Source organism: Parasteatoda tepidariorum, chromosome 2 (assembly GCF_043381705.1).
Source record: "Parasteatoda tepidariorum isolate YZ-2023 chromosome 2, CAS_Ptep_4.0, whole genome shotgun sequence".
Classification (NCBI taxonomy): domain Eukaryota; kingdom Metazoa; phylum Arthropoda; class Arachnida; order Araneae; family Theridiidae; genus Parasteatoda; species Parasteatoda tepidariorum.
This window is the reverse complement of record NC_092205.1, coordinates 57,556,996-57,579,936: the sequence shown is the minus strand read 5'-3', so window position 1 is coordinate 57,579,936 and position 22,941 is coordinate 57,556,996. Positions and strand designations below refer to the sequence as shown.

Here is a 22,941-nt window from a genome sequence, read left to right as displayed (position 1 = left end):
TAGCTGCAAGAAGTTCCATTCTGGGAATTGCAGGACCGAATTAAGAGTCTCAAAGAACGTAAGATCTTAAAAAATTCTGCTGCTTGATGCTTCTTAAATATAATTAAGAACATCAACACAAATAAAAAAAAATATTATTACGTAAAATTAAAGTAAGCTTACAAAAAAAAAAATATTGCCCAAGTTTTCAATTTATTATTAATTTAAAATTATTGCCAATATTATCAGGGATAAGTTCACAATAGTAATAATGATAGAATATGGTCTGCAAAGATGTCCATAGACATCCTTATATCATTGAAAGGTATTAACAATCCTTAGTAATAATGGCTGGCTTGGGATGGGATATGTGCTAATGAGAAAATGCAATTTGTTCAAGTTAATCAACAGGTAAACTAACTAACATATCACAAACTAAGATGGCTATGCTTCTAACAGAATTCTGCTCCAGGATGCCGAACTGAAAGTACTCAACATTTTTCTGATTTCTTTATAGCAAAATAATGGTCACCTTATTCACCAGACTTTAATCCATTAGGGTTCTTCTGTTTCCTCTTGAAGACAATAGTTTGGGTTACATATATTACATTAGCATTTCTAAGAATTCATTGAGCAAGGAATGAGATAAATTATCATTAGACATGTAGCAATCTATAGAAAAAGTTTTTTGTGAAACATAAAATATAAGTTTGTAAATATCTTAAAAGAAGTCATATTAATTTAAAAGTTTGGTGGTGAAATTTTAATGCATTGACATCATAGTGTATTATATGTGTCCAAGTTCAGTTATATTTTTACACTCTATATGTATGAAATACAAATCATGTATACGATGAAGCAATAAGAAACAAACTTAAAAAGAATATTCAATTTATTTGAATTGCTAATTTCAATCTTGTTATTTACAGGAGAAAAATTCATTCCTTTAGCCTGAGTGGTCATGGAGTGAAATATTACAAATTACTTTAGTCCTCAATTGCAGAAAACGAATTGTCAAACAGCCAAGAAATCTTTTAGTAGAGTCGTTCGTCGTTTTTCAGCAACATCCATTTGGTTTTCTAAATCCTAAAGAAAGAATTTCCAATAAAATTTAATTATTTAGACTTCCTCGGACAACAATTAAAAAAATAAGAAACTTGAAATATAATCTACATATCTTTCTATAACAAAAAGCGTCGCAGTATGTTCTAACCATAGTTATACATAGCAAAACATAAATACCATATGTAGTGCTACAAAGGATACCACAGTATCTTCTTATGTTATTATTACCTTTAAAATAATCAACTGCCCTGGATTTAGATTTCAATATTCATTGCAAATTATGGCCTTGCAGAAGAAATTAATCATAATTGTTCAATAATATTATTTTTGCTTTTTTAAATAAGTACAACTCAAAATGAATTCTTTAAATAAAACTAATTTAAACTTTTTTCAATCCCCTTCATGAAATTGTGTATACTGCTATTTTGTTAATAGAATAAAATTATAATAATTAAGAAAAATCCTACATGCAGCTTAAAAATAACTTTAATGCTATTAAAGATGCTAAATAAAGCAGTTTGGAAAAATTTTTCAGATTGGATACCTCCTATTTTCAAATATCTCAAAAATAAAATCCAATAGCAATCCATATAGCATTTTGTTTCACAAATTTATTTTATAACAATTTAAATTTAATTTAAAACATGAAGAATAATTGTTAAAAGAATCATTTATATTTTTATTTACTATGTAATCTGAAAAATTTCTGAGAAAAATGACTTTTTTAGACAATTATAGTTTTATCTTAATGCAATCTCTTATTTCTCAACAACACACAATATATAAACAATCTATAATTTCTCTTAATTTGTAGATTTTTGTAAGTACATATTAGTAAAGATTTGGCTTTGGTAATTCTTCCTTAATAATAAAGTTTATTATTCTTAGTCAAGATTAACATTTTGATTAATTTTAAAATCTCTTATTCAAAGTTACTTACACCTCTGTCCGTTGTTTCAGCCCTTTCTACTTTCCAAGACAAGTTTTCAATTTCTGCTTCTAATTGGGCTTGTTGATATTCAAACTACAGAATACAAAAAAGAAATTTATACCATAATTAACCATATTTTTACTAAATCAATGAGTAAAAAAAAAGCATGGAGTCAAGATAAACTTAAGAATAAAGATCTAAAGGGAGAAATATCATACCAATTCTTTTCTGGGACCAACTTCCATGTAATATGCATATGGGTAAGTATACTGCAGTGTATAGCGACACTAAAAAATAAAAAAAATTTCAATGAATAAAAAATCATTAACTAATTAAGTCCAGACATTATGTTAGAAAGCACTTAAAAGAATTCATATATATGTTATAGGCTAATTGGAAAATCTTGCTCCTTGCAAACTGCCAGTACTTTGCAATACACCTACAATGCACACTGCTATAAGCCCAACAAATGATGGCGACATTTGACAAAAGCCGGATTTTTAAAATTAGCCTATGACATAAACATATAAAAAAAGAAAGTTTTAAGAAATTAAAAACAAGATATTTTTCATACACATAAGTTTAACATAAAATCTCCAGCATTTAATAAAATTTTTTCAGGAATTCACAAAATACAAAGTGAAAGCTGTAGTTAATGAAATAATTTACTTTAGCTAACAATGAAGCAGCATTTCTTAAATATTGCCAGTCAATCCATGTTCCTTCATTGGCCATTACTTTGTCATTTATTCTATCTTTAATTTTTTGTAAAGTATGTTCTTCAAGTCGTAGACTTCTAGCATGATTTTCCCACTGTAAAAAAAAGCAGCAAAAAATTTAATTATATTATGCAATCGCAATAAAATATTAAAAAATTCTTGATAATACAAATAATTTAGTTTGGTTACAAATTAAAACAATATCTAGTATATTACAAAAAACAAGATTCTTATTTCTTGCCATTAGAAACAAGCTTAACTATAAAGTAGAAACTTCATATTTGGTTCATTATTAAAATTTTACATTACAATAAGAAACTTAATAATTTATATTCATTATTATATCATTAATTGAAAGTTAATACATGAACTAAAAATCTATAAAAATATTATATTTATAATGATACAGGGTTCATGCTCTACTTTAGAAATAAAATTCAAGTACTTTTAAAGACTTATTATAAAATTCTCAAGGACTTAAATTTTATTAAAAGATAGACTAAAACTTTACATTTTAAACTGAAATGTTTTGACGATAATAGTTAGTTGACGATAAGTGTTAGACGATAATAGCAGTACTGAAAAATAAGACTTCCATTGCTCTCTTGATTTCGGAAAGTGATCTAAGTATAAAAAAAGCAAGGGTGATTGGTATCAAGTCAAGAATAAAATTCATGATTCATAAAAACGTCAGATTTGAATTTTGCACAAGGCCTATTTTAAGCTAGGTATACAACCTCTGAATAAGCAAAAATTCGGGCAGGACGGGGGGGATGTTCTATATAATACTGTGATATCAATTAGATATTTAAAAACAACTCTGCCGGGAGATTTTTATTTAATATTTAAAGTGGCAGAAGCATTTAGACAGTGAAATTTAAATTGTTCTTAAATATAATTTTGAAATTTTGACCACTTTTCCATTAAAGAAAATTAATCAATTATTGGATGTTGCGGCTTAATTATCATTTTAAATTTATTACGGGTCAACCATTTTAAATTGAATCAGTTGCCAACTTTCACCTCAATATCTTCTGATAGATTCTTACTAACAATTTTGGTCACTTTGACTGTTTTAATTAACCACTGATACTTGAATTAATTTTTTTTCAGTAGCATCGATCATACGCACTTGACATGGTCACATGAACACGAATTGTAACGAGTAGTTTTCAAATAGAGTATAAATACGAAAATCGAAGTTTGATATTACAACATCGATGTTTGATATTGCAAAATGCGTGAATACGAATAGCGACATTGGATTTTAAACTTGCGGAAAAACTAATCGCGATATTGGGGTTTAAAAACGCTTAAGTACAAATTGAGATATTAGATTTTTAAATTGCTTTAATGGGAATTGCAAGTACAATTTTTGAATCACGCGAAAACAAATCGCAACACATAGCTTTTAAATCAGTTTAATACGAAGATCAATATTAAAATTGCCTGAATAAGAATTGAGATTTTGTCAGAATCTGGCGCAGTTCCCAATATTTAAAATTCCTAAAATCAGCCAAACATACATAAAATCCTAAAATCAAACAGTACGTCATCATCTGAAAGGCGGGAAAGTCATTCTCTCACACTTACGTGCGTCAAAAAGTTAAACACAGAAATGCTCGAAATAGGGCTGTTTTCCTGAGTTTTCGATACTTTTCAAGGTCATTTTGAATTTTTCAAGGATTTAATATCATTTTCAAGTACTTCTAGGGGCCCTTGAAAATCAAAATGAAATTCAAGTACTTTTCAAGGTTTTTTCAAGGCCGCGGGAACCCTGTGATATCATATTTATTTGAAAATAAAGAGAAAAACAAATAAATAAATTTATTTACAGTCTTAAAAATATCTTATTTTATTATTCTTTAAAATTTTGATGCATTTTTTAACTTTTTACAGAAAAGTAGTAGTATAAAATTTAGCGTAGCAGCAACTAAATTTTACACTACTTATAAACTGCCTTTTGAAATCTGAATAAGTTTTAGCAGAATATTTTTTAGTTGAAGATTTTAGATAGCTTAAAACGCCATTTAATAATAAAAAGGAAGAACTTGATAAAATACTGACTGAAATAAATCTTTTCAACTTACTTTTTCAGTAGTTTTTAAAATTTTTATTCATTTTTTTTCCCAATGATCTTTACTATTTTTAAAGAGGAGTCTTAAATAAAATTTCGCTTTTATCAGTATTTTTAATAAATGGCGGCTTTTATTCAGGAAATCATGCTAATATGAAATATCTAAATTTTTATTATTTTGGTATTTTTTACATATTCAGAATATGCTATTTTATTGCAGTAGTTTGAAACACAGTTAATACAAAGATAATATGTATGAACATTTGATTTTCTAATGAGTGAAATGCAACATACATTGAAACTGTTAATGATACAGTTATACATTGATACAGTTAAACAATTTAGAACGATTTGTTGAAAATTTTATTTAAATTGTTTAATAAATAATTCATATTATTCTGAAAATAATCAGTGCACATTTTTAAATTTATAATAAAGTAAAGCTTTGTGTTGTAATCCATATAAAAATTTGTAAATTGAAAACTGAATATACACTTTGCATTTAAGAGGATTATTTACTCAAACGGCTAAAAACTGATTAAGCAAAAATAATTTTTATTTGTCAAAATGTAATAAATCAGAATTTAAACTAAAAAGAAATGCTTTTTTTCTCTCTCAATTTTTTTTACTATTTGTTTGCGTACATTAATTATCAGAGAAACAGGTCTTTAAAAGTTCGATATATACCTTATTATTTGTCATCAAAAATAAAATCTTTTTATTCTTTTAATATATTTGATATAAAAAAAAAAACAAAAACATTATTAAGTTAATATTTCACTCATTGTTTAACTCAAAATTTAATTTAAGAAAAACTAAATGCAGCATAAATATGACCAGACCAAAATTTTTATAAATTTGGCCACTTCTTTAAAACAGAGACATCAGAATTCTTTATAGAAGAGACTTGATGTATTTCATTACACCACTATAAAGACAATATTGTCAGGAATTAAATAGTTTTTGGTAAATGTTTTTTTTATTTTTATAAAACATAGATTAACCAACTAAGTTTAATTTTTTAAATAATAATATAATTCTGAAATTTTTGAAATCAAATAACTCACTCTTTCAAAATAGAAAAGATATTTCTTTAGAGCTTCTCTAGCTTGAGCATGAGCAGATTCGTTAGCTATGTTTGGATTTTCTTTATACCTACTGCATTCATAATATTCACTACCATGAGCATTCCAATCTGCAAATTTAAAGCACACAAAAAATAAAAATTTGAACTTGATACATGTGTTAATCAACAGCAACAACTTCAAAATGTATATATAAAAAATATTGAAGGATACATTTTGACTTTTTCAATGAGAACACTGGTCTACATAAATGAATATGAAGTGTCTGTAGACAAATTATAGAAAAAAAAATCTCTAGTTGCTGTCACACCTACCTTGCATTGTATGCTGAAAATGCACTTGATGAAATGCCTAGTCAGTAGCCTTACAATAAAAATTGACATAATTGTTTGTATTTATCCCTGAATACTTAATAGAAAAAGTTTTTCGCTTATGCCATTTTAATTATTTTTTATTGTGCTATTTTAGTGACAGTTAAAACCAAAATTTTTTTTTCTAAACAAATTATCTTCCCTTACAACATTTAAGTTGCAATAAAATATAACATTAATAAAAAACAAAATGGATCTGTATATGATACTTTCAGATGTTAATTTCGAAGATTCTCTAATCATATACCAAAAATAACTCTAAAAAAACATTAACATTTAACCTAAGTAGAAAAAAGGAAAAAATAATAAAGAATGATGTAGTTTATTGAAAATGTTCTATTTTCTACATTAAAAACACATCTAAATAAATTTTATTTGATTATGCAAATAAATTTATTAGTTTTATTGTTTATTGTCTCCATATATTAAACTCTTTGTAGTACAAATATTTCTTTATTTTGGTACATGGAATATGAAAATTATTACCTCTGCTGACTTTAAGTCACTTAATTTCCTTTTTACTTGTAACAATTAAGATCAAATGAATTTTTTATGCAAAAATAAATCACTTTACCTATTTTTGTATAAGCCATGATCACTATTTATAATGATTATGTTTCATGCAAAATCATTATACCCAATAATAATTATAAATTGTTTATTCATAATTGTAATGATTCCTAACAAAAATACTTAATTGAAAAAGAAAATATTTGTTTTGTCCTGACTAATACTAAAAATGACAAATACAATTAAAAAATAAAAATGTTAATTTAAGACAAATAAATAAGAAGATAAGTAAAAGGCTATAATGTGTATACTTAGTGATTCATCATCACATAAATATATATGTAAAAACTAATGTGGTAAAGACATAGATTATAGTTATAAATGAGAATTTAAGTAAAATTTAATAAATTATTTTAAATACTGTCTATATACCTCCTAAACACACTCAGCAGATAATTAATTTTTTCTTGCTATAGCTATGTATGAATTAATGTTGTATGTGTGAAATAGACTATTTTTATAAATGAGATTTGAAGTAAAATTCGATGCATCATTTCAAATATTACATACCTCCTAAACACATCCAGCAGAAGTCAGCTTTACAACTATAACATTGCTATGAAAAAAATAAATAAATAGATATTATTTTCTATGTACTTTTATGACCAATTTTATTTCTAAATGAAAGAAGAAAAAATTTTTACAAATTGGTAAAACTAATTGCTCAGATTGATTTAACAATTTATTGCAAACATAAGCAACAAAAATTTCTATTATTTATTTAACTATATTTCCACACCTTATTTAATAATGAAATAATGGAGGATGACCATTTTACAAAAGAGTTTAGCATAACTAATTCAATCAAATTGAAGGAAAAAAAATACTGAGCAAATATTAAAAATTAGCAAACATTAAAAGAATACAAATATAAATAAATAGTTCATAATTTGTTGTGTCATCATTTAATGTGTTGGATAATTTAAGAGAAAAAATTCAACTTTTAATTTATTTTAGAAATATATACAAATATATATTTTTCTTGGTTTTCCTCATTAGTCTCTTTTTTTTTAAAAATCCTTTTTGTCTTTTTTGTGTCGTTATATATATATATACATGACATTTAATTGAAAACAAATTGCTTACGCATTCTTCCTACTTGTTCAATAATTGTTTCTAAAATCTATTTCTAATAAATAAAATATATTTGTTTAAAATATTATTACTTTAATTTTTAATGCAAAATATAATGATAGCAAATAGTTACATTTATTTCATGAATTCAATATTTATTTATAAATTAACTATCTTATAAATGAATGAAAAAAGGGGTAATTATTTGCTTGGCTGTATATTAAATAAATACCAAAAATTCAGCGCATTCCTGATCTTGATATGGTTAAGATATAAATAATTTAAACTTATAGGAGATGAAAAATTAGAATTATATACAATAAACATACACAATAATATTATTTGCCAAGTTATATTTACACTTCAAAGAGAAATTTTACAAAAAAATAAATAAATAAAATAATAATAATAAGATGAATTTAAGGAATCTTAAGCATTTCCATTTTTCTAAGCATCATAATCAAAACATCGTTGATTAATATCTGTCAAATACATACTGCTTCATTTATTTAACTTTTAAATACACAAAGTGGATGGAAATAAACACTTCAAAAGCTGAAAATATCTAAAGATTTGAACAAAGGAACAAAGCAAGAGATAAGTATAACTAGTGTTTATATTGAAAGCTTATGCATGATTTTCATTATATGAAAAAGTAAAAATACCAATGAAATCACGAAAAACCTCATTTTCTGAGTAAGAGATAATGAAAGAGCTAAGTGATAAAAATCTTTTAAATGAAATTTATAGAAATTTTGATAAATTAATAAAATTAATTTTAATTTGAAAATCTTACCATATGATTGCATCCTCCATTCTTCTCTATACATATACTACATTTTGGGCACTGTAGAAAAAAAAAGTTATATATAAATGTTCATAATTTTATTAATAAGGCATAAAAGTGAATTAGTATGCATAGCATTTAAACATATGTATTATAGAATTTTAAAATACATTAATAATAAATATTTAAAATTGGTACATAATTTCTAATTCAAAATAGGCATATTTTATTTACGAAAAATATAAGGTTGGAATACAAGAAAAGATTGAATTATATTCTATTTATTTTCACTATTTTAAAATTAAATAAATATTTTGAACAACAAGAGAAAAGTTGAATGTAAAGTATAAGTTAGGGTTTTTCTTTTTAATTTCAAGACTGAGGGAAGAAGTGACTGGTTGATTATTTTGAATCTAGAAAAACAGAATTGACTTAACTGTACTAAGTGTAAACAACATTGTTGCCCTACATTGTTCGAAATTCAAATTACTAGAAATTAACTGTGTTACAAACTAAATTGGGCAAGAAAACAAAATAAAAAAAAAGAAAATAATATTGAGATGCTGCAGGGTCATGGAATTCTTATATACTTAAAGAGAGCTAATTATCTGTAGGGGTTCACTGAAGCCAGTATTGTAAATTTTATGGCGAGAAGGTATTAATATTTTTCTTTTTTTGTGTGAACTTTCATGAAAAGAGGGCAACATAATTTATGAATAACTAAGAGTTTCATGAAACATACTTTTTTACATTAGAAACAAATTAGCTTCAATTATTGAATTTTTTAAACTTAAGCAAAATGTAATAAATATAAGGTACACAACAGTAAGTTGAGAATCATACGAAGCTTTTTATTTTTTAAAAAAGGCATTACCTTATTATTATTTGATGTTGGGAATATTTTTTTTAGAATTCCATTCCACACAAATTAATTTTCACATTTGTATAATTATTAATCTTTCTAATAATAATTTCTGAAAAGATAGTTTTCTAAAGGTCGTTACTGACAGGTTTAAAATAATTAAATATAGTTGCAACTACTCTTTTTTTATAATTTAAAAAACGTGGTGACTATTTTATCACAAGGATATTTGTTTGATACCTAGCTACCCAAGTATTTCGATCAAAAACAAAATGTCGCAAAAATGAAATTTGTTTTTCAATGAGAAAAATTCGACGCAATTTTCAAATTTTTTAAAAAATAATAATAATAGAATTACAATGAAACCTCTGGACAATGATTTTTTTTTTTAAAAACGGGACTGGACTGTGTCTACGTGAGCCATTATTGGGAGTTTTCATCGAATTTATAGTACAAAAATTAAACATTCAACTGGATTTATACAATAAAATAGCGATTCAAGGATGGTGACGATTTTATTAATATCATCAATTTGCATACAATGTAGTTAATTACATGCACTAATTACATTTTTACTATTCTCAATAGCTTTTAGGAATAAGAATTTTTGCTTGCAATTATCACTTATATTTCCTTACTGAAGTTCTCCCTCAAGAAATCAAGATTGGTGTCCAAAGTATTAAAAAAAAATTAAATCAGATAAGAAATATTAGTCTTTGTGCAAGTGCATGTAATTTCTCCCAATAGCATAAAATAAAAGCTGATCAATAATGCACCATGAATCGCCTCCTATTGTGAATGTTAGAAGTATAGCAAGCTAGAGATGCAAAAAAGTTGACTAAAACACAGCCTGAAATAAAAGTTATGCTAGTAATTGGTGGTTGTTGCTCCAAATTCGCTGTACAGGGGTTTCTTCTATTGTAAATCCCATAGAAGACATTCAGTTTTACAAATACATGGTTACTCTTTGGAGGTTGCCATTGTTTAGAGGTGGTCTTCATAGAATATTTAACAGTATTACATTTGACTCATCTTCCATTATTGAATTAAAATAAATAAACATCTGTTTAAAATTAGCTTAAACTAAATTTTTTAATACATTACAAAATTATAATAAACAATTTAGTGAAAATAAGATTTCCCATTAACTAAACTTGAATACATAAAACTTGATTACAGGTATTATTTAAAATAAAATATTATGAGATCAATACATACATCTTTTGTGTGAGCAGAAATGTAATTTGCTGTTTCAGAATCATCAGCACACTTTGTTAACCATTTCTTGATAGTTTCACAATCTGTAGGTGCATGATACTCTGAGCCACATTTAAAACTAAACAAACAAACAATGGTGGATCAGTAACCAAAATTCAACTTATCCAAACAAAGAAGATTTGCTAAATGACTGAAAATACTTAGTTAACTGGAGCATTAAATAGACTTACCAAAATGTTGTTTTACATTGTTTACATGTGACACGCTTTGATTGGTAATCTTTAGCAAAAACAATAACATTGCAATTTGTACCAGGGCAAAACCGTAGTGAAGGATGGCTCTAGAAAGAATTAATGCATATATTATACAAAGAAAAAAAAAAGCTAAAAATATACACAGAATCAGAATATACTGTATAAAACTAATTATCTAAATATCTTTAATCCAAATTCTTCTGTTAAAGTTAATTCTTAGTTTTTTTTAAAAATATAACTGTCAAAGGATATTTTTTTCTTCATTAATTTCCCCCCTTTCCTTTTAGATTTTTTTTTCTCAACTAAATATAATTCTCTTGTCTAAACCCTCATAAGTATTACACCCTATATACTGCTGACTTAATTAAGTTATAATATAATAAATTTTATGTAAGGCATTACAAGAAATTCTTCATTGCACTACTAGTGTAGAAAAAGTGTAATATTTGTGTGCATAAATGATAACTGGTTGGAAGAATGAAGGATTATTGGATTGTTACAGATACATTCCAAAATAAAAGTTTTTATACCTATTAGATTAGACATTTATTAAAAGGTATCTTTAAAATTGAATACTATATTACACTAAAAAATAAAATAACACTAAAAGCAATACATAACTTTCTTTTTAAATCAAACTCTTAAAAAGCAGGTAAAAGTAATGAAAGGCATTTTTACATTATAGTAACATAAAGTTACACATCGGAGTTACATTAGAAAAATAATTTTTATTAATTTTAAAAGCGAGCAAAGAGTTTTGAGTTTCACAACAAGATAAAAAAAAATACAATTCTACTTACAGATTCTATTTTATAAAAAACAAATAACTTTGATTTCGAATCATAAGATTTCAATAATAAATAACATCAGACTCATTCTACAATCAATTCACCAGTTACTGTATCAGCATAGAAATTTTACACTAAGTTGTAATATGTCAAATGATTTGATTCTAATATTCATAGTAAAAGCTTTTAATAACTGATAATTGTATCTATTTGATAAGACATTAACCCAGTAAAGTCTTTTAACTTTTTCAGCAATATTTTGTATGTTAACATTAACATCATGCAGTCAACTAGAAAAATTCTTTAATAAATCTTACCTGAAAATGCTTATTTATAATAATATTAATAATTTTTTCCCACCAGAACAGTGTACAGAAGAAAAATAACTATGTATTTCAGAAAGGATCAGCTCACCTTAATTAGGTGAATGAATTTCTTAATTTGAAGTTTTAATGAATAAAACGTTTGAAAAAAAAAATCTTAACATTTCAGATGTAATGCAAAGTTTTAAGAAACTTTTAGGATCTGGAAATAACATGAGATACTAAAAAATATTTTTATAATTGTACTTAATTAAGATATTTCCAGTTCAGGTTGCGGCGACTGAACTTAACTTAATCGTAACCGCGACAGTTACGATCAGTAACTGTCTCTGTCATTCCGCGCGAAGAAAAAGCCTAACCGCCATTGTAGACGCACTGCTGTAACTTTCATGTTTTCCCTTGTGTTCGTTATAATTAAATATTAAAATAAATACTAATTAAAATGTAAACTTCGTCTATTCATCTCCTGGACACAACCAACCACCACAGTGGTGACAGCCGGACGTTCATATATTAAGGAGATTATGTTTCAAATGGAATAACTATTTTCGCTTTAGATATCGGAAGTTTCACAAAAACGGTACTGTGGCTTTTCAATTTTTGTTTCTTAATTTCTGTCGGAATGCATACTGTATATTAATTNCGCGACAATTACGATCAGTAACTGTCTCTGTCATTCCGCGCGAAGAAAAAGCCTAACCGCCATTGTAGACGCACTGCTCTAACTTTCATGTTTTCCCTTGTGTTCGTTATAATTAAATATTAAAATAAATACTAATTAAAATGTAAACTTCGTCTATTTATCTCCTGGACACAACCAACCACCACAAGGTATTAAATTTTTTTTCTAATTATCAATATGATTTCAGAAAATCTTTATTAAAAAAAAGTAATAATTCTAACTTACTTTTACATAATCTGAAAAGGAAAATTGTTGATATTTTTCTCTTAGGGAAGACTTATTTAATATGCTAAGTACAAAGTCTTCTGGAACAAGAAGAGTACATCCCTGACCCATACATTCCATTGCTAAAGAAAAGAAATAATAAAAGTCTATCAGTACACATTTAAAAAAAGATTACACACATTAAAATTTTATTTTTAACAATGATGAAAGTTTGTTAAAATATTTCTAAATTAAAATCAAATAAAGTGATAAAAACAATTTGAAATAAAAAACCACGTCCAATAGCTTAGACTTAAAATAGTGAACAAATCAATGAGATGATTTGAGTAAATATCCACAAATGAGGGATAGTCAAGTTCAAGACCAGAATAAAAGTCATATTTACATTGCAAAGTACCAACTTTTTAGTTATGAATAAGCAAATGTGTGGTATCATAATTTTTTTAATAATAAATAAATAAATTAGGGATTGAGGGCAATTTTAACATGAAATCCAAAAGCTTTAATTATCTAAATTATTAATTGTTTTTACATATTTTAAAAAGTTAACATTTAAAAACGGAATCTTTTAAATTAACAAGATAGTACACTTTTAATATTAGGAACTGAATTTTTAGGTAAACAAGTTCACATCGGCTTCCTTGAGTGAACTACTGCATCAGTTTAATTGTCAATGGCGATTCTACATAATACTAATTTGTATCTTCATTTTAGTTGTATGTGCATCAATATCATCCTATTTAGTAAAAGAAAGAAAGGTAGAATGGAAGCAGTAAACTTACACTGAAAGAGGCCAATGTCATTTTTACGAATGTTATGTTAGCAAACTTTAAATGTATTTAATTCAGTTAAAAAAAATTAAAAACAGTTTTAATAATTTTTGATAAAGTAACTCTTTGTGTCATCTGATTTTCAGCAACTTTCTCAGGTTTGGAATTTTTTTTAAAACTTAAAAACAAGTAATTACAGACTTTACAAAATATGTTACATCCACAACAAATAGTTTTTAATTTTTCGAAAAGTTTTAAATATCTAAAAGCCTCTTAAAATTGGAGTAAGAGTAAATGGCCCTAAGAGTTGTTACTTTGAAAATTTGCAGAGTATATTTGCTTGACTTCTCTAAACTGAATTATATGCATTTCGAATTTACAAACATGATATTCATAAATAGTGGAATTGCTTATTGGTTACCGTCTCTTTAAAGTATTGTAAAAATTTTAACAGAAAATTAAATGCAAAAACATTAATTTCTTACAATCATACTGATTTGTGTTAAAACAATTTAATTCTTCATTTCTCAAAACTATCACAATCAATTGCTATTTCATTTACAGTGTAATTTATAGGGTTGAAAATAAAAGTAATCTAGTCAAACAGGTAGTTTAATTATTGATAAAGGTAATCACCAAATATGAGAAGCTAGTTTATTTTGCCTCAAATGTGAAAGTGTAAGAATAATTCTAGAAGTTGGCTCCTGACAGTTATTTCTAGCCTATTAAATTTTTACATCTTTTGTCAGAACCTAATAATAAGTAAAATTCTTTAAGTTTTTAACTTACCAGTAGTTATGCCTTGAGTAATCTGTATTTCAAAATGAGTGAACCAACAGTCTTTGCAAAAGTAGTGACCACAAGCTAATGCACGAAAAAATTCTCCCGAGTAATTTAAAAGACATATAGAACATGAAAGAGATTTTGAGCTACGTACAACCTAAGAAAATATTATAAAAAGCATAAATAACAAAATCTCAAACAAAACAATGAATGAGGAAAAAATTATAACAATAAATAAAATTATTTAACACAGAGAATATGACAATAGCAAGATAATGAAATTTTTTTAAATATCTCCTTAAAAAGAAACATAAATGTTATCATTTAATTGCTTTAAGAAATATACTTATCAGAGGGCCCTTCTCAGATATTCAGAGAATAGCAAAATTGACCTCTTTTAAAGTAAATTATATTATTCGATTTCTTGCTTTTTTTATGTAAATACTATTACCGTATACCTGCAATGATGAAAAAAATTATCAGCGGAGAATTTATGATCTAATTAGAACTACAAATAACTTATTTTTGGAGTTTAAGAGGGTAGTTTTTATAATAATTATAATTTTTCTCATAATTATGCCTTCCATTAAAAAAAACCCCTCAAAATATTTATAATATCTCTTATAACACAATACAATAAAATATTTGAATGATTTAATCAAAAATTTGTCTTGACAATATCTTCAGAGTACCAAGGTAATGACATTGTTTAAAATTGAATTTATTTAAGGCTGACATATACTAATTTAAAGTCATGGTGTATATAATATCATGATAATACAGTATTTAAAGTAGTCCTAATCTTAGTTCAAAAAATTTCCTAAGCTACAAAATTAATGATGAAAATATTATTTTTAATAATTCAATAATCATAACAAAAAATAAATTAAATAAACTTCTTGTAAGCAGACTTAGATAAAATGGAAAATTTTCGCAAACACAAAATTTCATTCAAATTTTTTTTTATACAAGCAATTGAATAATTTTTGTTACTAGTTTCAACCCTTTCGTGGCCACTTCATTTTTGCAAAATTTGTCTGAATTTCTTAAAAAATGTTTTTTATTTCTACAAAGCAATATTGATTTATATGACAATAGATAAGTTTGGTAAAAAATAAAAAAAGTACCTAAAAAAGCAAGAAAAAAGTGTACGTAGGAAGCAATTAGCCACAGAATATTATCAACATTTAAATAAAAATATCAATGCAAGATTTTATTTATTTATTTAAACTGTATGAATATGAACCACATTGCATGATATTTAAATCGCAGCAATACGAATCTCAATGTCTGATTTTAAAATTACATAAATACAAATTGCGAAGTGTTATTTTAAACCAAGTGAATGAAATTTTAAATTGTGTTTGCATAAGTATGAAATGGCGTAAAAACAAATATTTCTCATAAACTAGTAAAAAAAAAAACTTTCTATAAAAAGGCATAGTTATTTATTTATTAAATTAAGAAAAGTGGAAAAACTCATCCCAGATATCAGCATGCCTGAAATTCAAATGTAATGACATAATCACAGGAAAAGTATGACTGTGTGGAGCAGAGAAAAAAAAATTATATCAATCTGTCAGATTGTTCTGCGCATTAGAATAAGGAAATTTTGAGCATTTTTTTCTCCTTCTTAGTAATACTAAATTTTTCTCCCCCGAGACTTAAACAATTGCACAATATAGTGTCTGAATAGAAGTGCTGAGAAAGAGAGAAAAAATAAGACTTCATGGTTGACTTGTTTAAATTTTAGTTGAAGTCTAGTAGATACAATTCTTTGGAATTTTAGTTTAGTCTGGACAATAATTCAAGACTGGTTGAAATTTTAGTTATAAAAGGCTTAAATCTTTTAAAAAAATACATTGAATTTTTCAAAAATAATTAAATAAAATAAATATTGAATTATCTAATGTTAAAAATGCATAATTTGGAAAACCTAGTAACAAAAAAAAGTATAGATTTTTTATATATGGATATTATGCCACTGTCTGAATTATCTTACATGCTTATTTTAAAATACTTTCAAGTAAAACTTTGTAATAATTTATACCATAAATAGTAACTTTTCACAGACACTTAAGCCTTTTTACTGCACAAAATTTTGAACACCCAGATTTTTTTCTAAATTTAAAGAAAATTTAGATTAAAATTTCATCCTGATGTTTTTAGAAGGTTTGCTTTTATTAGGTAAACAAAAGTTTTAAAAATTTTGTGTTACCCTACAGATATTTCCTCCTTGTTTTTGAACAAACTTAGTTTATAAAACTAAATTTTTTAACTGCAAATCATTTTAAATCAATAAATTTAAGCAAATAGCAGCCAAATATATTTATTAGGCCATTAATTATGCTCTCTAATAAAAATGTTAATCATGTGTAAGAGCTCTAAAGGCATTTGAACTATTTAAAGTATCTGAAAAATTTAAAAACAACTGAGAAAAGTTTTCTAAATTTTGTTTTCAACAGCACTATACAGGGGTGATTGTGAGTCCAACTCAAAAATTAGGAAAATTTCTTGAGTAAAATCATTAAAGACGCATAATGTCTTTATAAATTTAAATCATTGATATTTTCAAAACATTGAATTCTAAATAAATTATATACAGCATAATTATGCATAAGTTTATTTTTTATCTATCATCACATTTAGTATTCCACCAGAAAAAATATTTACAAATGAAAGATGCCAAGTATAAATTCTAGTTCTTCTTCGTGGGCACTACAGCCTATGACAGGCCAAGGACGTCCCAATAAGTTTTTGCCATCTTGATCTATTCTGTGCCATGGCCTAGTTCTAATATTTTTAAATAAAATATTCAAGAATTTTTAAACATAAATGTGATCAATGATTTCTTAGAACTTCTGGACCTAAGCTTTCCGGAGAGCAGCTAGGGAAAAATCTGGAAATCAAGATATTTTCCGGAGCACAATCACCTCTGACTATAAAACTTGAAATATATTCGCATCAATAGAAAAAAATATAAAAATTACTTTTAAAAATTGATCTAAAAAAAGTAATGTAAATCTGATAATAAGGATGAATATTTTTAAAAATATTACAATATACATTAAGCAGTATACACTTGTAATATTTTTATAAAAATAATACATTTGAAAATTTAATCATACAAAAGCACTGAACAAAGAAAAAAATGTACAACATTTATTTTTAACAATACCTGAAATTCAGTTTCTGGGGGTTTGGATGGTTTAATTCTAGAATCAACTAAAAGTTTTGAGGCATCACTTCGATAACTTGTAATTAAATCTCCAGTGGTCCAATTATGAGTGTGTAAAAGTAATTTTGCTAATGATGGTTTTACCTGAAAAAATAGCATTTTTATGTAAAAATTGCACATTTATTTGAAATTTATTAACTACAAACAATATGCAACAAAATAACAATGGCTATTAATGAGTAACAATTAGCTATCAAAAATTTTTAAGATAATCAATTTAGAGCTATTAATTTCATAAAATTATTTTTTTCAATTATTAAGTTATAAGTTAAAAGATAATTATTTAAGATCATACATCTTTTAACATCATTCAATCATAAAGAAAAAAATTTTAAAATTAGATAAATTAAAATTAAAATTGCTAAAAGCAAAACAAAAATTTCCTAATTATGATGAAGCATAATCTCTTCATATGATAGTTAAATAACATATAAAGTACCTGCTTATGAGAAATCAAGAATTTTGTTGCAATCTCAAGTGAAATTTTCCTTCTTTCTAAATATGGTTATAGAAATAAACATTATGCATCTGCATCTAATTTAAAGTTTGTGCAGCAAACTTCTAAATTACTAAGAGCAAAAATAATTAAGTAAAAGTTAAAATTTGAGGCCTTTATTCGCAAAGCGAATTCTTAAATATACTGAATTGTTTGAACACATCTTATAAAGAGGTGAGGGTTAAAGAATGGAAAATATGAGGTCTCACTATAAGTTAAGTGACCTGAAATACACTCATAAATAAAATTCATACGAAATTGGAAAAAAAAAAAGATATGCAAATTATTTTACACCCACTAGGAAAGAAACACACACTTGTCAAACATACATAATTTAGTATACTGCTGCACATCAATAATACTACATCACATTTTATCAAGCCATGGACAAGCATCCAGCTGAGAAAACACTTCCACTATAAATCACGCTTTAAACTACATTGTACTTACTATACCAGGATAAAAAAAATTTCTCTTCTGTACTGTAAACGAGAGCAAGTTCCAAAAAGGTATATATATTTTTTGATATTTGATTACTTATTTTTATTTTAGTATGATTCACATTTGATATGATTTGATTGATTCATCACTTAATATGATTCACTAAGAAAAATAAAAGCCCTGTGATTTATATTTGTATATGTTTCACATACCTTGTACTAGATTTTATAACTACTTTAAAAAATAAATGTGAAAGAAAAAATGCTCCTAAACTTACGATCTTTAATAATTTCAATTCATAAATGATTTAAATCAACTTTTGCAATTTATAAAATTAGTATTGACTTCCAATAACTATAACATGAAACCTTTTGGTTGAAATAGAATGCAGCTTAAAGTATAATTTCTTTTTAAATTACCAATATTTTCCAGAACTTTGTTCCAAATTTAAAGAATAATCATTCAGGTATTTAAAAAAAAAAGAAGAAGGTTTTAAGTTAAAAAAAAAAAAAATCCTTCTCCTAATTTAAAGCCAGAATAACCTGAATACTAACTGAAGAGTGAGAATCGTTTTCTTAACCATAAAATTGCATGACTACATATATTGGTACTTAATTGCAAAATGAATAGTTAAAATTCTGCAAATAAAGTTATTGAAAATGCTAAAAAGAGATTACTGGTAAATTGGCACAAAGATTTTCGACACATTCATTAAAGAGTCTTTCTACATCTTCCTTATAAAGACACTTAAATTCAAAATGTTCAGGATCGTTCTTAAAAGGATCGGTTGGTTCCATTTCAGTGTCTTCAGAATTGTTGTAGTAATCATAATATCCATATCCACCATCATCACTTTCATCATCAAGTTCAATATCTGAGTTAGCAGTAGACATTGCTAAAAAAATATATGGGCATAAATTAATGAGAAATTAATAATAAATAAAAAAATTAGAAACTTGTTAAATGAACACTCCAAGATGTTATAAGACTACACTGTAGTACAACAGAAAAAACAACCTAAGTGCTTCACGATACTTTTCAAGAAAAGTGGCTTGAAAACTACTTTCTTTTTATTGTTAATGCTATAAATGCTAAATTACAATTTCGAAAAACTCATAAAACAAAGTTAATTTTTGCAATAAATGGCTAATCATACAAAAATGTCAAATGCACAAAAATTTTAATTTTGTCTTTTTTGTTTGCTTGCATTGATTTTTATATTGCAAGGCGGTGCAGCAGATAGTTTAAAAAAAAAAAAATCTTAACCAATAATCATAGCTTTTAACCTGCCCATTTAGAATAGTGTTAATTTATAAACATAAAATAGCTTTACTGTTTTTAGATCATTTCCAAGTAATATAGCCCCAATGTAATTCGAAAAATGATCAAGTTTACAATTACAAAACTGATATAGTATAAATATATTTCAACGAAAATGCAAAAGCAGCATGTTCTTCTTAAAGCCACTAAAACGGATGTTATAATTTTATCACTGAAACAAGCTATAAATTGCACAAACATATCAGAAATATAGATAATGACACTACTATCATATCGACAAGGAATTAATGCCCAGGATCTGTAAACAAATTAACAATTAGTTGCTTGACTAAGATTTGTTTGTTATTTATTTGATTTGGTATCATTCCTAATTGCAACAACCCACATTATTCAATGGAAGATAAAGAATAGTAACAGAAAATAAAGGAATATTAATTGGTAAGAAAATTAAAACTTAAAATATCAAATTAGAATTAATGACATTATATACATACGTACAATAGGGTAAAAAATGACTGGCATAATTTCAAAGTTAATACACAAAGATAAAAAATAGTAAATATTCTCACCCTTTAAGCTCTATAAAAAAATAAAAGATGTAGACAACAGCACCATAAGCATGTATTTAAAGATTTTACCAAGAGGATTCAGTAAGAATTTGGAAAAGAAAGCTCACCTGAAAATACAATAAGTTCAAATGAGAAATGACAAAATTGCTAACAGCACTAAATATTTAAGGTGATATGATCTAAACATATAGTTTCTTATAATATATATAAAAAAAATTAAGTGCAATAATTCAGATTTATGAACACAACTGGTTTAAAGTAAAAAAATAATTTAACCCAGCAAGCAATACCCCTTTTGATAAAATTTTACAGATATAAAACTACCTTAACTTTAAATTTTTTTTGGTTAAATGGAAGTTTCTTGATTTTTTTATATGCACTTAATTTGATTCCATAAAAGTCCTGTAAGATTTATGGGCATTGGAAGCGCATAATTCTTCTATGTCACGTAAACAAATTTTCTTCTATCTGCAAAATGGTGGATGTTTTTATTCTTAGCTTTTTTTTTTTTTTTAACTTAGTTGAATTTAAATTTATGAAGATCAAAGAAAACTGTTTCTATTTGTCTGAAACAAAAAGAATAGAGACTTTTTAGGATTTCTAATAATTATACACACTATAAACAATCCTATTTGCATTACCAAAATGCTGTACATTAACCCAGATCATGTAAAAATAGGAACAATAATAAAACTTGGACTATGTAAACTACATTACAGATTTTATACAAGTCTGCTATAATGAAAAATTCTAATTAAATTTACATTTAGTTAGATTTATTAATGGCTCTCAAATCTTAATTTGTGAAATATAGGCTGGCTAGAAATCAATGGTGCAAAGTACTTATTTTAAAATTGTTCTTCAATTAAAACTTAATACATTATTGAGCATGTTCAAATAGGTAACTTAATACAACATATTTTTAATTTAGGAATTTCTTTAGTTTAAATTCTTTAATTCCCTCTAAAAAGTAATGTACATCGAGAGTTATTGAGAAAATAGGTTCCACTGATGCTTGATAAAATATGTAACAGCACCAATCAAAAATGACTTACATTTGAACCTTTTTTCTTTACTAAATTAATGTGAAAAATAGCTGCTAAGAATCTTTACAAACTATACATAATTTTTTTTTGTGTAATACTACTCACTGCACTATTTCCTTCAAAAAGACATACATTACATACACAACAAACTAAAAAAAGAGTAGTGACTACGGTAGTTTTGTTACCAGTAGCGCATTAGTAGTTCCACCCACTAGATTGAGAGCCGCATAAAATGAATCGTTAAGTTACTGAACATGTTCAATAATATTACTCTTTTAGAATTGAAGATAAATGTAGAGCTCATTAAGCAACTACCTGCAAAATTCTTTAAAAAATACAAATTTAGTTTCACCTATAAGTATGATTTTAACAGTAAAACAAATAATATATTTAGATTATTTTATAACATAATATATTAATTAGCCTTCCATTATTCTTATACTTTTAAAAGCTGTCTCATTTTAGCAAATGATTTATTTAAATAAAAAATTTAAGAAAAGAATAATAATGTTAAGAAAAAAAGAACACTGACTGTAAATCCAAAACTCCATGCTATAAAAAAAATCTAGAGTAATATAATAAGTAACAAAAATCAGTAGAGCATTACATAAAGAGCTCTCCATGTAACCTGTCACAAATAAACAAAATTATAGAGAAAATATAAGTAAAACTTTTAACGCGTTCATTGTATCAACATCTAAACATACTAGGTGTGCACGAAAAAAAATAACATTAAGAGGAACTGATATAAGTTTTTTCAATCATACCAATCAGAATACTTCATAAAAACATATGAATATACATTACACGTAGTTAAACTCAACATGAAATAGACATCACTTGCTTGATTTATTTCAGCACAGACAAATTTTTACAGGAGATGAATTCATAAAATTAAGTTTTCTCGAAAGTTTTTCTAGAAAATTGTCATGCAAATTACATAGATAATTATGCAACTGGATTTTTTCACGTAACAAGTTATGTTAACAAGTCAAGTTAAAACTTTAAATTGTTTTCTAAAATTTTGAAATTGTCCTGATTCATCTACAATTAAAATTTTTAATAGTTAAACTAAATTTTAATCAATATATATAGATTTCCGCAAAATTTCACAATAAAATAAATAATTGAATCTCTTCACTTCAGATAGCTTTTAGACCAAATTTGATTGGATTTTAGGCGTAGTGCAGGCAACGAATTCGTCATCAAGTAAAGTTTTGCTTTTAGCTTTCTATTATCTTGTAAATTTTGGTTTTTGTTTATAGAAAATAATAACAATGATGAAATAATGGGAAATTATTTCATGA

At 25.6% G+C, this 22,941-nt stretch overlaps 1 protein-coding gene across 3 annotated transcripts; it reads right to left on the bottom strand.

The window, feature by feature from the left end:
- Positions 1-853: 853 nt before the first annotated feature.
- LOC107443153 (E3 ubiquitin-protein ligase ari-2) lies at positions 854-22,822 on the bottom strand. Of its 3 annotated transcripts, none has more exons than XM_016056924.4 (15): positions 22,442-22,822; positions 20,589-20,695; positions 19,416-19,633; positions 17,742-17,885; positions 14,570-14,720; positions 13,011-13,132; positions 10,969-11,078; positions 10,739-10,856; positions 8,668-8,718; positions 7,308-7,353; positions 5,839-5,966; positions 2,645-2,788; positions 2,194-2,262; positions 1,985-2,068; positions 854-1,065 (listed from the first exon to the last, which is right to left on the bottom strand). In XM_016056924.4, exons 3-15 carry the CDS (start codon positions 19,629-19,631, stop codon positions 994-996), a joined length of 1,455 nt encoding a protein of 484 aa, XP_015912410.1. In that variant the 5' UTR covers positions 19,632-19,633; positions 20,589-20,695; positions 22,442-22,822; the 3' UTR covers positions 854-993. The 3 variants fall into 3 exon arrangements, with proteins under 3 accessions (XP_015912410.1, XP_015912412.1, XP_015912411.1); XM_016056926.4 differs by having other exon boundaries at positions 22,479-22,817; XM_016056925.4 differs by having other exon boundaries at positions 22,402-22,805.
- Positions 22,823-22,941: the final 119 nt, after the last annotated feature.

Excerpts from the sequence above, each read along its gene's own strand:
- LOC107443153 (XM_016056924.4), bottom strand. The coding sequence starts at position 19,631 with ATGTCTACTGCTAACTCAGATATTGAACTTGATGATGAAAGTGATGAT. Across the intron at positions 14,721-17,741 it reads CCCCAGAAACTGAATTTCAG|GTTGTACGTAGCTCAAAATC; the intron begins GTATTGTTAAAA and ends ATATTTTCTTAG. Across the intron at positions 1,066-1,984 it reads CTGAAACAACGGACAGAGGT|GATTTAGAAAACCAAATGGA; the intron begins GTAAGTAACTTT and ends TTCTTTCTTTAG.